The 15729-nt window shown below is 46.1% G+C and overlaps 1 protein-coding gene across 1 annotated transcript in view; it reads right to left on the bottom strand.

Moving 5' to 3' along the window:
* Positions 1-12286, bottom strand: part of ppp2r3a (protein phosphatase 2, regulatory subunit B'', alpha) — a 33904-nt gene extending 21618 nt beyond the window's left edge. The window contains exon 1 of the mRNA XM_080836681.1: positions 9719-12286. Coding sequence (XP_080692807.1) covers positions 9719-12160 — 2442 coding nt within the window. The 5' untranslated portion in view covers positions 12161-12286. The remainder of the gene's footprint in view (positions 1-9718) is intronic.
* Between the last annotated feature and the right edge of the window lie 3443 nt (positions 12287-15729).

The following is a 15729-nucleotide window of genomic DNA, read 5'->3' as shown; positions in this document are numbered from 1 at the left end:
AAAATGTATCACGATCGTTTGACAGCACTAACATTTACATACTGTGAATCAATTTTTTTCAGTAGAGAATCGTTTTTGAATCGAAAATCGTTTTTGAATCGAATCGTGAGCCTAAAAATCGGTATCGAATCGAATCGTGACATTTTCTGAATCGTGCACCCCTACTCCGGACAATACATTATCCCTTACATATCTGGTTATCAGACATTTCCCCGAAGAGCATTGGTAGTGCAGCGGTTAGCAGTGCATCCAAGCAGTTCACTGGAGTTCGATTTCCTGGGCAAACCAAATGCTTTTGTAACTCGGCAAAATTTACATATCCGGCTGCTTGTTAGCCTACTGATAGGCTACTCCCGAACTCTTACATGAAATATTATAGAGCGTGAAGGGACCACTCATTCTGATAGATGTGGGTTTCTTAAATGACTTAGTGTAGCCTATTGTTGGGGTAATCTGCTATATCCAACAAAATATTCAGATTTTTTTTAAAGATACTATTTGTCTGTACCTTAATTTAGATTTATTGTAGCAGCAGACTCAGCGACGTTGACTTTGAATTTCAAAATAATCTAGGTATCATTGCCATTCTTTAAATGCAGTACAATGTTGTGCTGAACTTGGCTGGACAGATGCCTGTGTCCTGCTCATGTGCTCCAGATTATATAATAAAAATAAGAGTAAGTAATAATATTTTATTATTTGCTGGGCAAGGGTTAGCAATCCTCTGTTAGCCTACTGTTGAGCAATCGCTCTTCTTTTTTCTTGCAGAAATTAATCTTCTTTCCGCTGTTATTTCAAAACAAATGATTTTTATATTCAGAAGGAGATCTTTACTTAAACCACTCATGGGTAGTAGCCTACCTAATTAAGATTAGCTATGGAGAAATAAGTGGCACCTGTGTCATTTGTGAATCATTTTTCATCAGCCTTAATCTGAAAATCAAAAGCATAGGGGTTTGAGTACTTTTTTATTTTAGTAGACAATTCATTTATTTGGCCTTTAGAAATATATAACTGTGAAAATGTTCACAATGAAAAAGCTGTATGAGCTATTGTATGTGTTCGTGGATTATGTGTGCACTCCCTAACTCCACCAGCAGAGAGTAGTAGAGATCTACATTGGACACTCGACACACAACATGCTCTAATCCCACTAATGATCAACTAACAAGGTTGTTTTTTTCCCTCGTTTCATTCTGCTTAAGAATAATCAAGAATTATACACATAAAACACATACATACATACTGCACATACATAATGCTTGTCTACAGCCATTAAAGTTATCTTTTAACAATGACAAACAGTTGATACAATTGTCCAGACGAATGTGGAAACAACAGTTTCTGCCTCTGCCGAGTGGCAGGGATACTCCGCTGGAGATGCTAGCCTATAATAATTGAGGCTCTGGTCGCACCCTCATCATCCAGCAGTTTACAGAAAATGGTATCCCTACAGGGGTTGTAGGGTTCCCAATACCTGGCTATTATGTAAGCATTCTGTAAAGCTCTTTGGGCTCCAGAAAGGTACTATAGGAATTTGTATTATTATAGTTGAAAAGCCATTCCGATGTATATTCAGGGTTTGACCTCTTGCTTTATCCAACCTCTTTTTGGTTGTAGCCTTTTCTACTTATCTTATGTCTTTCTTTTCTTGTTTTGTTTAGCAGTGCAAGCTGTTACAGGTACCGGTTGGAGCTGGAATTTTGGCTGCACTTTCTTGTTTGACTAGATCACTAGCTTTAGCAGTATGTCTGCCATTCTTGTGTAACTAGCGCACTAGCTTTAGCAGTTTGTCTGCCATTCTTGTGTGACTACTGCACTAGCTTTAGCAGTATGTCTGCCATTCTTGTGTGTCTAGCGCACAAGCTTTAGCATTAGGCTATGTCTGCCATTCTTGTGTGACTAGCGCACCAGCTTTAGCAGTATGTCTACCATTCTTGTGTGACTAGCGCACGAGCTTTAGCAGTATGTCTGCCATTCTTGTGTAACTAGCGCACCAGCTTTAGCAGTATGTCTGCCATTCTTGTGTGATAGCCCACTAACTTTAGCAGTATATCTGCCATTCCATTCGTATGTGACTAGCTCACTAGTTTTAGCAGTATGTCTGCCATTCTTGTGTGACTGGCGCACTAGCTTTAGCAGTTTGTCTGCTTAACCTTGTGGAAAACTCCGGTCACGAGCAATGAATGCATGGGCAAAGTGCGCGGGAGTAGGCAGGTTGGTAGGTAGACAGGCAGGCAGGCAGGCAGGCTATCCGACTTTACAGCCCTGTGACTGCCACAGATTACAGATAATTTTTCTTGCCATCAGAATGTAAAGAGAATTTCAAGAAAAATAACACAAACTTCCTCTGAAATACACTGTCTAACTTGCTTAAGAGGCTTTCAAGAGTGACATGCTGGGTCTCCTGCTAGCTGTCCTAAGTCAAGATGCAGATTTGCTGGTGCTCTAGGGGACTGTGCACGTGCATGCGTGTGTGTGTGTGTGTGTGTGCGTGTGTGTGTGTGCATCTGGGAGAAGGAAGGATGGAAAAAAATGGGGCCATAGATCTTCCACTATGGATGGGAGTGGGAGAGATGTCAGTGAGGGCACTGAGGCTTAGTGGGAAAGCAGTGTTAAGGCTGCAAGACAGACATAAAATATGGGTGCTCAGAAATTAATCCAAAGACTTTAGACTCAGTATGAGACTGTTCCTGATGAGGAGTGTGGACCTATTTGGACCTCTAGATGGCAGGCTTCCCTTCGTCTTTCTGCAGACCGCACTACTCTCATCCAAGCAGTGTCATTTTCATCTGGACAAAACGTTACACCCTCTAAAAACACATTTCTCCCAAGGATTGAGTAAGAGCAAAGGTATCAAATTCATATGTGACACAGATTCTATTTTCAGACCACATACATAGACACACACACATGCCTATACATAAACATGTACACAGTCAGCCAGTCACACTTTCCAGGCAGGTTGACTCACAACTTATAGCTGTTGAATGACTACTAATGTTTCTCTTTCCCCTAAAAAGAGACCTGGCACATATTAGTCTTCATAGTGGTGTGGAGGCTGGGGATATATGTGTCTTAATTCCTGGTTTGCCTAGTACCTGGGTGTCACGCTTGCTGTCGTCACATTTTATTTTTTGCCCCTTTTTCTGCTCCCCTCCTCTCTTCTCCCCTCCTCTTCTCTGCTCCCCTCCTTCTCTCCTCTCCCCTCCTCTTCTTTGCTCCCCCTTTTCCTCTCCTCTTCCCTCCACCTCTCCTCTCCCCTCTACTTCTCTGCTGCCTTCCTCCTCTCCTCTCCCCTCTTCTCTGCTCCCCTCTTCCTCTTCTCTGCTCCCCTCCACCTCTCCTCTCCCCTCTACTTCTCTGCTGCCCTCCTCCTCTCCAATCCCCTCCGTCCACACCCACCCCCTCTGAGTCCCTGGACACTCTCACGCTTTCCCAGCAGCGGCCCCAGCTGCAACAACAACCCCACCTAGGCAGAAAGCCCCCGACACTAACAGATTACCACAGATACACTCAGACCACTGGATCACTGAATAGCAATCCAGTCTCAATGAGGATCTGGTCCTAGCTTGTTTGCATCATTTCACTTATTCTTTGTTCACTATCTGATACTGCTTCTAAGATGGAGATTAAAAGGCATGCAGTTAGTTGTTTTCAGGAAAGGTCCTTTTCCAGAAGAGCACCACGGGACAAAAAACTCCTGCATGGGATATGTATTATGATTTGCTGAGCAGTCACCCGAGGGTTGTTTAAACTAAAGAGAGAGGTTGCCGTTTGCATGTCTTGTGTTATAGTGCTAATAACCAACTCCCTCTTATCCCTCCTCCTCACTTTCACTGGAGGAATGGAACTGGTGGGATTCCCAGACTGTCCGGAATCTCAAGCAGGGATGATGGGTAATCCCTCAGCTAAACACTGCCAGACTGTGTCCGAATAGGAAAAAAAGGCAACTCTGTCTCCTGGACAAATTATCCAAAAATCCGATGGGGTAATCGTCAGTCATGCTCATAATTGCAAATTTACAGCTGAATCTCAATCTTTTAGTCGCAAAACATCCATCATGTTTTGGTGACTTTCTACAGATAACTCCAAAACCAAAGAATATTTAGGACGAGATGGTATTGACTGACTGACCAAATGACCAAATCTATTTCTGCAGCAGGAATGAGATAATTATGCAATGCAATTTCTCCATGAACTTTCAGCCATTGCATACAAAATACACAGAGACATTGAGAAGAAGTGGGGTAGCCGAGATGGTGAAAGGTCCTAGCCTCCACGTCTGGTCTACTGCAGCACTGGGGCCATTTGTGTCCTGGCCATTCAACTCACGCCGCAAACCAAGACGGCGTCTGTCTAGCAGCCCAGCACAACTATGGGAGCGCAGCCACACAGCAGACACATCACCCACAAGTAGATAAACACAGACCAGAGACCTACTTCCTGCCTACCCCAACTCTTACAGAACTCTGACAAAGCTCTGGTTTCTTCAAGCCAATTATCGAAACTGAATCCTACAATCAAATTGAAATTCAGAGAGACTCATTAAGGACAAGGAAAAGCCAATGAGCCTTTAGCCAATCTACATGAAGGTTGCCAGAGATGCATGTTCTTCTTTCTGATGCTTGGTGAAAAGCTTATAGAGAAATCCTTTGAGGGAAAATTACAATCAAAGTTAACATTTACCCTCCTCTGAAGCTTGTTTGAAAACCAAGATAAACTAGGGTACATCTATTTATTCATCAGTGCTCCCTGGGTATCTTAAGCAATGCTGGTGCTATACCGCTTCCACATTCTGAGAAAAAAAGCGGGAAAGTTAGTTAAACTGAGCTAATAGGGTGACGATCCTGTTCTGTACACTATATGACTCAGCGCACCAGAAACACAGCTTAAGCTTTATGCCCATTAAGCAAAAGGGGAGCAAACTATTGCAGTGAAGCGATGTTTCAGGCAGCAAACAGATCCTTATGCTGGGAAAAGGCTTATGGACAGACTCCCAAAGGGGCGAGCCTGAGAGGCAGTCCAGTGATATCATAGCTCACACCATGGCCAAGCACAGCCTGCTCTGTTTAGAACAGGTTATTTTCCTGTTGCCATGAAGCCACTCCATTTTTGTATTATCACGCCCCAACCTTGGCCATTATTTTCCTGTGTTGGAAAGCTTTTACTAATAGCAACGAGAAGCCCAGGTTTGGCGGAGTGTCCTGTCTGGCGTTGGGGGAGGGGGAATCCTAGTACAAGCTCTTGGCCAAGGTTTCTTGTGTGACCTCATTTCCTGTTGGTGCGCAGCAGCAGTGCAGATGACGTAATACTCCACAGGCCGAGAATAAACAATGTCTGTCAAAACAAGGACCCACGCTGGTAAAGGACCACTGAGATCCACTTTCATCTTTTTATCTGTCTTCATCCAACTAAAATCTCATTCCCTCGCTCTCGCTCTCTCTCTCTCTCTCTCTCTCTCTCTCTCTCTCTCTCTCTCTCTCTCTCTCTCTCTCTCTCTCGTTCTCGCTCGTGCTATTCACCTGTTGCCCCCTTGACTAATTGCAGGAAACAGGCATGGAATTTTTCCATTTTCTATCTGTGGCCTTTCAGATGTCCCTTTCATTTGTTATTGTTATCATTATGCCAGTTTTCCATTTTTGTGCGTCTGCTTATATCCAGTTCCATTGTAGTCCATAGCTATAAAAACTCTATACGTTTTTCATTCTCCTACTCTCTCTGTTTTTTCTCTCATCAAAGAAATGGGAAGGGAAGGTCTGCCTTTGACATGTCTGTGTGAAATTTCAAAAAGGTGAGGCATTAAAAGCACTTTTATCTAACTACATCAAAGGAGAGCACTGCATCTGCCTCTCAGCAGCTGCCATGACAGGTCAAAATATCTAAATTATGCAGCACTTCAAGAAATACAGAGGCTATAAACCTAGAAACCTCAGAACCAGCAATATGATATGTCAAGTGGAACAGGGGTCCTCCCAACTTCCACAGCATTATGTAACAGTGTCCTCGTGCTTTAAAGACTTTTACAATGATTCCATTCATTTTATGCTTACTCTACATGGCTCGGGTTGGTGCTGATGGAACTCTGTTTTGTGGCGTTCCCCTTGGGCTCTGCTCAGTGGCTTGTTTGTGGTGTTCTGCAGTTGGCCTGCATGTCTGTTGCCTGGGTCTCGGCAGGAATCTTCTCAGATGCGTAAGAGCAGCAACACTTCAATAGCAAAGCTGGAGTTCCCTGTCAACATGCAGATTAATAGCACTTCCTGACAGGTGCAAGGACAAAATACCATGTCAGCACCAGGGCCGCCGCTCCAGAAGACCTCAAGGAAGAGCCACAGCTCGAAACGCCCACGCTAGGGCCTCAAGCCAACGTTGAAGGTTGAGGGAGGCATGTTTATGGGGAGATACAGCCTGGCCTCCCACAGGCCTCCACCGTCCTTAGGGAAGGATTAGTTTTTACCTTGTGAGCTTCCTGAGAGGGGGTTGGCCTCAAGAGGTTCTGGGCCCCCCGATTACCCTGTCAGCACTGCGTAAGCAAGGCAGAGAGACCTAGGCCACTGACCTTTTCTTTTGATCCTCACCTGTTGTTTGGGCTAACACTTGAGGAAGAGTTAAAATAAACCAGGAAAACAAAGACCACACTGAGACTGGCCAAACCCCAGGGCTCAGTTACACTACTAGAGTATTGAGCTGGGATATGCTGGGGCACATCTTGTTCCACTCCTTGGTCCTACTGTGATTGAAATGGGATCCACAGTAGGAAAATGATTGAGAAAAAAATTATTAATTTTCCTTTTCCTTTCATCAGCCTTGATAGTCCAATTTTAAGGTGTGCCCATGAATATCGGTTGCAGGAAGCCCCTTTCACAGGCAAAAAGTCTATGGCGGCTCTTCCTCTGCCTTGTTTACCCCTGGTGATTGGCAGCTTTGTGTTTAATTGGGGCAGTAGGCAGGGCACTTGGCGCAACCCGTCATATTTGCATAGCCGCCCCAGTGAGTGTGTGCCAGGGAGTGGTATTGGGTTCCCAAAAGCCATTCCCAAACTTAGCGCTGACCCCTGAAGCACCGTTGGGTCTGTTTTCCCCATGGCGTCAGTGAGTCTCTTAAGCGAAATGCCATAGTAGGGGGGGGGGAGCAGTGGGGGGGGGGGGGGGGGGGTAAACACATTTAGGCCTTCTGACACCTTTGTCTCTGGATGACAAGGAGGTGCCAGGGCGGCGGAGGAGGAGTGCAATGGAGAGGGGTAGCTTTGGGCAAATCGACACCATTAACAGTTCTGGTGCCAACAGGCCCTGCTGACCACTCCTGCTGTGAAGCTATCGGCACGCTGTGAAAGACCCTGCCTCTGACACACCAACTGCATGGCTACAACAACACTGGCCTCTCCCAAAATAACACACCAGCCAATCAGAGCCCGCTGCACGGAGAATGACACACTTGCATTTTTTCAGGAGTAAGATTAGGTTTTTCTTCCTCATCATCATCATGCAGTCCACTACTGGTAGTATTAGAAATTAAAATGTGTGCCATAAAGTATAAATAGTTTGGATTCCATGTATACACGGCATGTAAAAGGCATTTCACATTCACCTCAATGTTTTTGTACGTAGAAAACATGTTTTGTGATTAAATTATTATGTGCCATCAGGACATTCTGTCATTACCGTTCTTCACATCATCTAAAATCACACAATTCTAATTACAATGGCTTGCATTTTAGGCATCAGAAACAAGGCTCTTTTGCAAAGCAGCATTGAATATTCCCAAACATGACAAATGCACTCCATTAAGCTCTACTCTAAAGATAACCAGACAAATGGTGGTGTAAAGCAACATTAACAGACCCATGGGAGGGCAGAGAAGCTCTCTCAGTAATGGGCACCATCCCTAACAGGCACGCTGGCACCTGGACAGTGTGAAGAGAATGTGCACACTTTATAATTAAAAGGGGAGGAGGAGATGTGCTTCTATGTGTGTGTGTATTCATGTGTGAGTGTGTGTATGTGTGTGTGTGTGTGTGTGTGTATCTTTGTGTCTGTGTGTGTGTGTGTGTGTGTGTATACATGTGTGAGTGTGTATGTGTGTGTATGTGTTCATGTCTGTCTGTGAGTGTGTGTGTGTGTGTGTGTATACATGTGTGAGTGTGTGCATGCCTGTGTGTGTGTGTGTGTGTGTGTGTGTGTACATGAGTGAGTGTGTGTATGTGTGTGCATGCCTGTGAGTGTGTGTATACATCTCTGAGTGTGTGTGTGTGTGTATACATGTGTGAGTTTGTGTATGTTTGAGTATGTGTGCGAATGCCTGTGTGTGTGTGTGTGTGTTTGTGCATGCTTTTGTGTGTGTGTGTGTGTGTGTGTGTGTGTGTGCATGCTTTTGTGTGTGTGTGTGTGTGCATGTGTGTGTCAGCTGTTCTGAGCACCCCATTCTGGTTCTCCATCACTAAAAGGCTGCAGGATCTGCCAACGAGGCAAAAAGCGGCAGTATGCCCTTAGTCACAGGTGTCCTCATCACCTCTGGTCTGCTCAGCACAGCTGCCGTCAGGTCACAGTCCAGGCCAGCGGCCCACTGGCTCACAGATGGAGCTGCCTGTGGCTGAGAGAGCATGTGAGCCCTGAGCAGAAATAGGCAAGTGGGGGTAGCTGTCGTTATGGAGGTCCCACTCATGACAGGTGTCATGGCAACCTCATAAATATAGTGGCCTAGATAGCTGGTTAGGCAGTGTTGGTTTACGCCACCGGAACGGGTAAATAAACATGCTCATTGGAAAGAGAAAAAGAAAGGGAGAGTGTATGCAGGTCAAGGGTCAGATAAGTGAAGGAAAGGTTTTTCATTTGCTTGAAATGGGAGACAGAGACACACAAGCTGTGTAAACATCAAGTGTTGCATCTAAAACAACAACCGATGATACATGTTTGGGGGAGAGGTAGCAGATAGTTTCATTTTGGCCCTCATGAAAACATGGTTTGTCCAGATATGCCTCAGTAAACACAGTATAACAGGCCCAGACGTCATGACATAATCTGTAATTTTCATTTTTTTTTTTACTGATTTACAATGGAGCATTCATGGCTGCCAGGTCCAAAGTAAACAGATTATATACCAAAACCTCAAGCCAACAACCACAATATGCTTGAGGTCAACAGCTGCATCGCATACACATACGTACATATGAACATACACACAGAGGCCCCTAGATTCTAGTCTTCTGAGCAATATGTGTCTTACTGCTGTCTGTCAGGATATACATAGACCTCCTAAATTAGTAAGAATTAATTCTAGAATTAATATATAATTTGACATGTACCAACTTCCCAATATTTCTCTGCTTTGTTCAGGGCTTGAAACTGCAATTCTTGTTGGTCACACTAAATATCACACTAAACACCTTGGAATCCAAACTCATCCATCACATAAGCAATGAAATAAATATGTATAAATATTCATGTTACTACTAGTCAGTCACTGTAGACACTCTCATTTTGTGGTTCAGTAGATGGTCGAATTAATGTTCTACCTCACTGACATGAACCTCCTGATAATCAGTCAGAAATGGCTGTGTCAGTCTATGTGAAACCACAACTCTTGGATAGGGTTCCCTATAGCAATATCAACTCGACACAATGGCAAGAAGGCATGTTACACCTTGTCAATCTAGCATTCAAATATAACCCCAGCAGCAGCAGTGTTGTGTATTGCAGAGGGTGTGTTTTCATGAACTCACCCGGATGACTTCAGGCGTCTGCTGGAGCAGGTTGCAGCCTGCCTCGGTCGCCTCAGGGGCTGATGTTGCAGGGCCATGGGGCGCAGCAGCAGCTGTGGTTGTGGGTATGGACAGAGGAGCAGCAGCTGTAGTTGTGGGTATGGATGGAGGAGCAGCAGCTGTCGTTGTGGGTATGGATGGAGGAGCAGCAGCTGTCGTTGTGGGTATGGATGGAGGAGCAGCAGCTGTAGTTGTGGGTATTGATGGAGGAGCAGCAGCTGTCGTTGTGGGTATGGATGGAGGAGCAGCAGCTGTGGTTGTGGGTATAGATGGAGGAGCAGGAGCTGGAACGGGGGCTGGATCTGGAGTGGGAGCCCGAGGTGGAGCTGGGGGTTCGGCAGGTTCTGGCTGTGGTGTGGCTTCTACTTTGTTGCTAGTAGTGGAAGCGGCAGCGGTGGTGGCCAGTGTGTCCTGGAGGAGACGCATCACCTCCTTCTCTTTGGACTGTGTGCCGGTGACGGCACCACTCTCCACCAGTTCCTGAGCAAAGCTTTCAATACTCTCCAGGATCCTCAGCAGAAGCTCTCCATCGTCCTCTTCAGTACCCTCTTTAGGCCCTCCACTGGTATTTGACAACGCTGCCAGAGAGGAACCTTGGGATTTAGCGGTAACTGGGCCGTTCGCTCCAGAGCAACTGCTGCTGAAGGTCTGAGTTCCACTTGTATGCTGCTGTCCAGCTTGTCTCTGCTGTTGATTTTTCATTTTAGGGGGCAGTGGAGGCTCCTTTTGCATATTCTGAGATAGGCACTCCAAGTCCATTAGCAGCTTATCAATGTCTTCACTGCTGCCTCTGGACGATTGAGTAGTGGGCTTGGAAAATGTCCTGGAATCCATGCTTGCAGTCTTAGTTGGGGCGTACATTTGGCTGGCACCAGAGTCAGCCTTTGGTTTGTATGATGCTCCATTCCTGCTGGCCTCTGGTAATTTATTTGACACCATGCTGGTGCTACTTGGCTCAGGTATGCCACTGGGTTTCTTAGGGAAGTGTTTCGCCTCTGCTGAACTGCAAATACTGTGCTTGCTCTCCTCTCTAGACCTCCTCTCTGGCAGCTTGCCCATGTCAGCTTCTTCCTCTATGTACAGTGCCTCCATAGTGTCCTTACAGATGCTGTCACTACTGCAGGAGAGAAGAGAATTGGTTGATGAGAAGGCATCGTGGCGGCTGCTCGCATAAGGCAGTGAGCTTGAGGGGATCGTCGGTACTCCATGATGCACACCATTGGTGGGAGTGGATGCACGAGCTTGTGGACCCCCATATGTCTGTTTGATTACTTTCACATTTCCCATGGAGTCCTGAGTGGAGATTTCACGGCAGTCGGTCTGAGAAGAGGACGCGGCGGGGGTGGAGGGAGCAGCTGAACTTGGCCTGGGTTTGGAGAGGGGAGGGGAATGGACTACATCCTCATACCGAGGCGGCTGCTCGTTGCCAAAGATAGGAGAGAAGGCACTCTGCTGCAGGCTGTGCAGGGCGCTGACCAGCTCAGCCAGGTCGCTGTGCTCCTGCCGCCCTTGCTCAAGCTCCAGTGGCAATCTCTTGAGATAGCTGGACAAACGGGACATCACGTTCTTGTAAATTACGTCTGGGTTGGAGTCATCGTCGTCACCTCCTGTGGATTTCGTCCTGATACACTGCTTGATGATGTCTGTGCACTTCTTCAGGTCCTCAGAGCATTTGAGCAGGATGTCCAGGCAAGCTTTGATGTCCTCCCCTGAGGCGCCGCTGTCCGCCCTGGTTTTCTCCAGGATGCGGGCGATCAGGTTCTCCTCTGAGAGGCTGCTCAGGTAAAGCGAGGCCACCGTGTTGAGGCTGTGCTCCAGTGAGGAGCTGCGGCTCAGCTTGTGCTCCTCCATTACAGACTTCTGCATCAGACCAAAGGGAGGACAGTTTTCGTCGTTCCCACTGAAGTGGCCGTAGATGATGTCCAGGTCAGTAGACCTCCTGCTGAACGAGTCTGGTCTCACTTTGCGGCCCTTCCGGAAGGTGACGTGGCTGGTGGAATACTTGATTTTCTCGAAGGAGAACTCCTTCATCTTGCCACTGGCCAAATTGATGGCCTCTCCTGTGATGTCCTTGAGGCTGCCTGAGCTTTGCATGCCTGATCCCTTCTTCAGGCGACCAGGGAAGGTCTGGTGATAGTCATCACAGTAAACTCCAGGTCCGGAGCCTCCATTCTCCAGTGTTTTGCTTATCGGCTCATGGATTCCTGGGGTGTGAGCGCTGGACGTGGGGACATCCAGCAGTTCAGCACATGTGCTCCGATGGGCCACTGTGCAGTTCAGTCCATGCTTGAGGGCCCCACAAGGCCCATTACAGTAGTGTACTGTGTGCTGCACCCGACGGTCTATCACCACACTGTTGTAGCAGTTGATGCTGCTAACTACAATACGATATGTTGCTGCCATAACTTGTCAAATATGTAAAATCCTTTTAAAGCGACTTCATCAAAATCGTTTTTTTATCTTGTGTTCTTGTTTTTTAGGTTTTTTTAAAGCACTTTCAGTGACAACACTCCTATGAATAAATAACCATCTCTTTTACAGATTTGAGTTCTCAGTCCAACAATAGAAAAAGCTGCACCTCCCTCAGGAGGGTTTATGTCAGTAAGTGGGCAAACCAAACCCTGCTACTGCGGCTTCCGTAGATAAATAGGCAAAATGAAACACAAACACAATTTAACTAGTCTTAAACTAATGCACCACAATTACGGGAATAATGACAGTAGTAGCCATGGCGACAGCAGTGCTACCCGTCTCTCAGCACTGGGCCCAGTGGCCTAATCATAGGCCGGAAAGCATGGGAAAACATCTCCAAAGGAGATGGCAGAGCCCTGTGGGCTTAAGATGGCCTCTCCTTTGCCCTCTCCCTCTCTCTCTCTCTTGCTCACTCTTCCTATTTTTTGTCAGCTGAAAGGGACAGGCCACCTGGTGAGAGCTGCCTCGATGAATTTAGCAGATGCCACAGTTCTGCGGAGTCCGTCCGTCTGCAGGTCTCTTCCGTCAGCTCTCTCCTGGTTTCTCAACAGCTTGTCTCTAGGTTTTTGACCAGGTGTGGACGTCTGACGAGAATGGCACCTGGGTGGGTGAACAAAACACAGGCATTTGTGTGAAAGACAGCAAGTATGAGAAAATTAGAAAGAGAGAATTAAATTAACCATATTCATGTCTTTGCTAGTGCTGTAAGGCATCATCCATTCATCTTGCCTGATAAAAACTACGGCCACTACACAAATCACCTTATCATGCAATCTAAAGAAACACAAAAGGGTTTCCTGCTTCAATGAATCTAAATAGCCTGTAACTACATGCAGGGTTGTGCTACACATCTGAAGATGAAAGAGGGAGAAGAAAAGCATTAAACATTTAAAGACAGGAGCTCAGAAGATGGGATACCTTGTTCTTTCTCTCCCTATGCTCTGAAGTTGACGGCTCACAAAAAAAAAATATGAATGGCATTCCATTATGATTCTCTGTGGTGTCACATTTTCAAATGAAAGACCACTTTTCCTCAAAGACCGACACCTGTTTAAATGATATATAAGGGAGGTTTTTTTCCGCATGCCCTCCTGTAACCAAACTGAAAAAGAGCAAGCACATTGAAGAGTTAAACCAGCCAAAAGCTAAGGGGCTAACTGTGATATCGTTATCTCAAGTCTCCTCTGTTATCAAAAGCGGCCTCTAGGCCACCTTCAAAGGGAGCTTTCCCTGACAGCTGCACAAGAGCAGAAGATGAAAGAAGACAAACACTCAATCCCACAATAAGCTACATGTACTGTATTAGGCATGTCGCTAAAAGACATTAAAACAGTTTCTCTCTCTCTCTCTCTCTCTCTCTCTCTCTCTCTCTAGCAACCTTACACTACCACACACTTTCACACACACACACACACACACACACACACACACACACACACACACACACACACACACACACACACACACACCCAGACACAGACACAGACACAGACACAGACAGACAGACAGACAGACAGACACACACACACACACACACACACGCACGCACGCACACACACACAAACACAAACACAAACACAAACACACTTTTGGTGCTTTATACTGCTGCATGTAAGTCTAGATGCTCCGGGAGGACCCGTGGGAGGCCTTTAAGAGAAATGTCAAAGTGCCACTAGGGAAAAGTCCCAAAATACCTCTAAGTGCATCACAAGTTTTAAAACACAATTTCCAGTCAATGACCCTTAAGTTCAACATGGGCAGAGGTGCTGAAATGGCCCTAGAGCATAGATATGCAACTGCAATGTGTCTGCCTTTGTTAGCCTAATAAGAATCTCCTTAGGTACACAGTATCTGAGACCTGGAATAATACTGACAGTCTTCAATGGCGAGTGCCTGAGGGAGACCCTTCCCACCAGACGACCACAACACACACACACTAGCACAACAACAGCTGACACACACACACACACACACGCTAACTTTCTCCTTGTTGACAGCACACTCTCACTGTCTCTATGTTTTTCCTCATTTGCACTCTCTCAACCCTTTCTCCGGGCGAGACAACTCAAGGCTGTGTTCTCGCTCTGAACACAACACATGGAGGTGTGTGCAACATTCCACTGTTCTCTCACACCACCCTCACCTCATATAAACCCAGAAAATGGGCACTCGTCACAAGATTTATAGCACAGAGTGAAATCTAACACTTGGACAACAACGTGAGTAATCACTAGGTACACCAAATGAGAAGAGAATTATGAAGCAAAACTTGACTTATAGGGTTAAAAGATTTGGGACAGAGTGCTAAAATGGCAAAACTACGGAAATGGTGAAGACAGAAACAAAATGTAACAGAAAAGAGAATAAAAATGGGGCTCTGGCTCAGCCAGGCCCAAGTAAAGTGGCACCTGGAAAAACATGCTTTTTTTATGGCCATCACTTTCTCCCTCTGCCTTTCTCTCTCCCCCCTCTCTGTCTGCCTCTGAAGTCGCAGAGTTCACTCCACAGCACCAGATTCAACCCGAGGCCCCACACCGGAGGCCCAGCGAGCCCCATTCTGCTCAATACACCACGTCACTTTTGGGCCACCAACCCCTATCCATTAAATACAGAAAAAAACTAGCCTGGTGCCTCTGGATTCCAGGCTGTAGCATTATTATAAAAAGGTTATTCCGCTTGCCCACAGAGTTCGGCTATTTTTTCCAGAAGTGTTTTTTCAGCAGGCAATTTCATTTCCTGAGAGTCTCTTTTCAAGCATAAACCAGTAGGAATCCCTTAGCTCAGTAGGAATACATCTGAGCTTAGCGTTTCCTCCTTTCCTTCCACACAACATGCTTTCCATTTACACTGAAAACAGTTCTTTTAATACATTTATATTTATAAATAAAGTTCCAAAAACGCTCTGCCTTAGCACACTGTTTACCAGCAGAGAAAGACATCATAAACCTTTACACAATATGGTCAACAACACATGCTTCTGTGTAATTACTCATCTCTGTCTGTGGCCAGAGCAAAGAGCTACGAGGCACGGGCAGAGCAGAGCTGAGGAGGCCCTGAAGCTGGAGGGGGTGCCAGAGACAGAGATGGATGGTGCCTCCTTGCAGCTTATACACTGAGCCCTTCCCCTGCTTAGGTTTCACTGCTGGGACAGAGGGCCAATGACAAGTGATCTGAAGCCCATATCACTCCCAAGCTCTTTATCACACAGGAAAATGCCCAAAGTTCCTAGATCTCCTGACGGACGGATAGGCACACGCAAACTGCTTTAGGTAAACCGCCCATGGACAAACTTGACACGCTATTAGCAAGGGTGGGGCAGCATAGCAAAGCAATGGCTTTTTAATGACATTTTAATGACCAGATCAACACATGATAGCCCCTGCTCTCAACTGGACGACTGGCCCCTCCGGGAGGTTCTATTTCCAGGCCAGAGAGAGGCTTGAGCTCACAGCAGTTTACCTCTGCACATTCACAACAGCAGACATGGGAACAAACACAAC

Source organism: Sprattus sprattus (genome assembly GCF_963457725.1).
Source record: "Sprattus sprattus genome assembly, chromosome: 4".
Lineage (NCBI taxonomy): Eukaryota > Metazoa > Chordata > Actinopteri > Clupeiformes > Clupeidae > Sprattus > Sprattus sprattus.
This window is presented reverse-complemented; position numbering and strand designations above follow the sequence as displayed.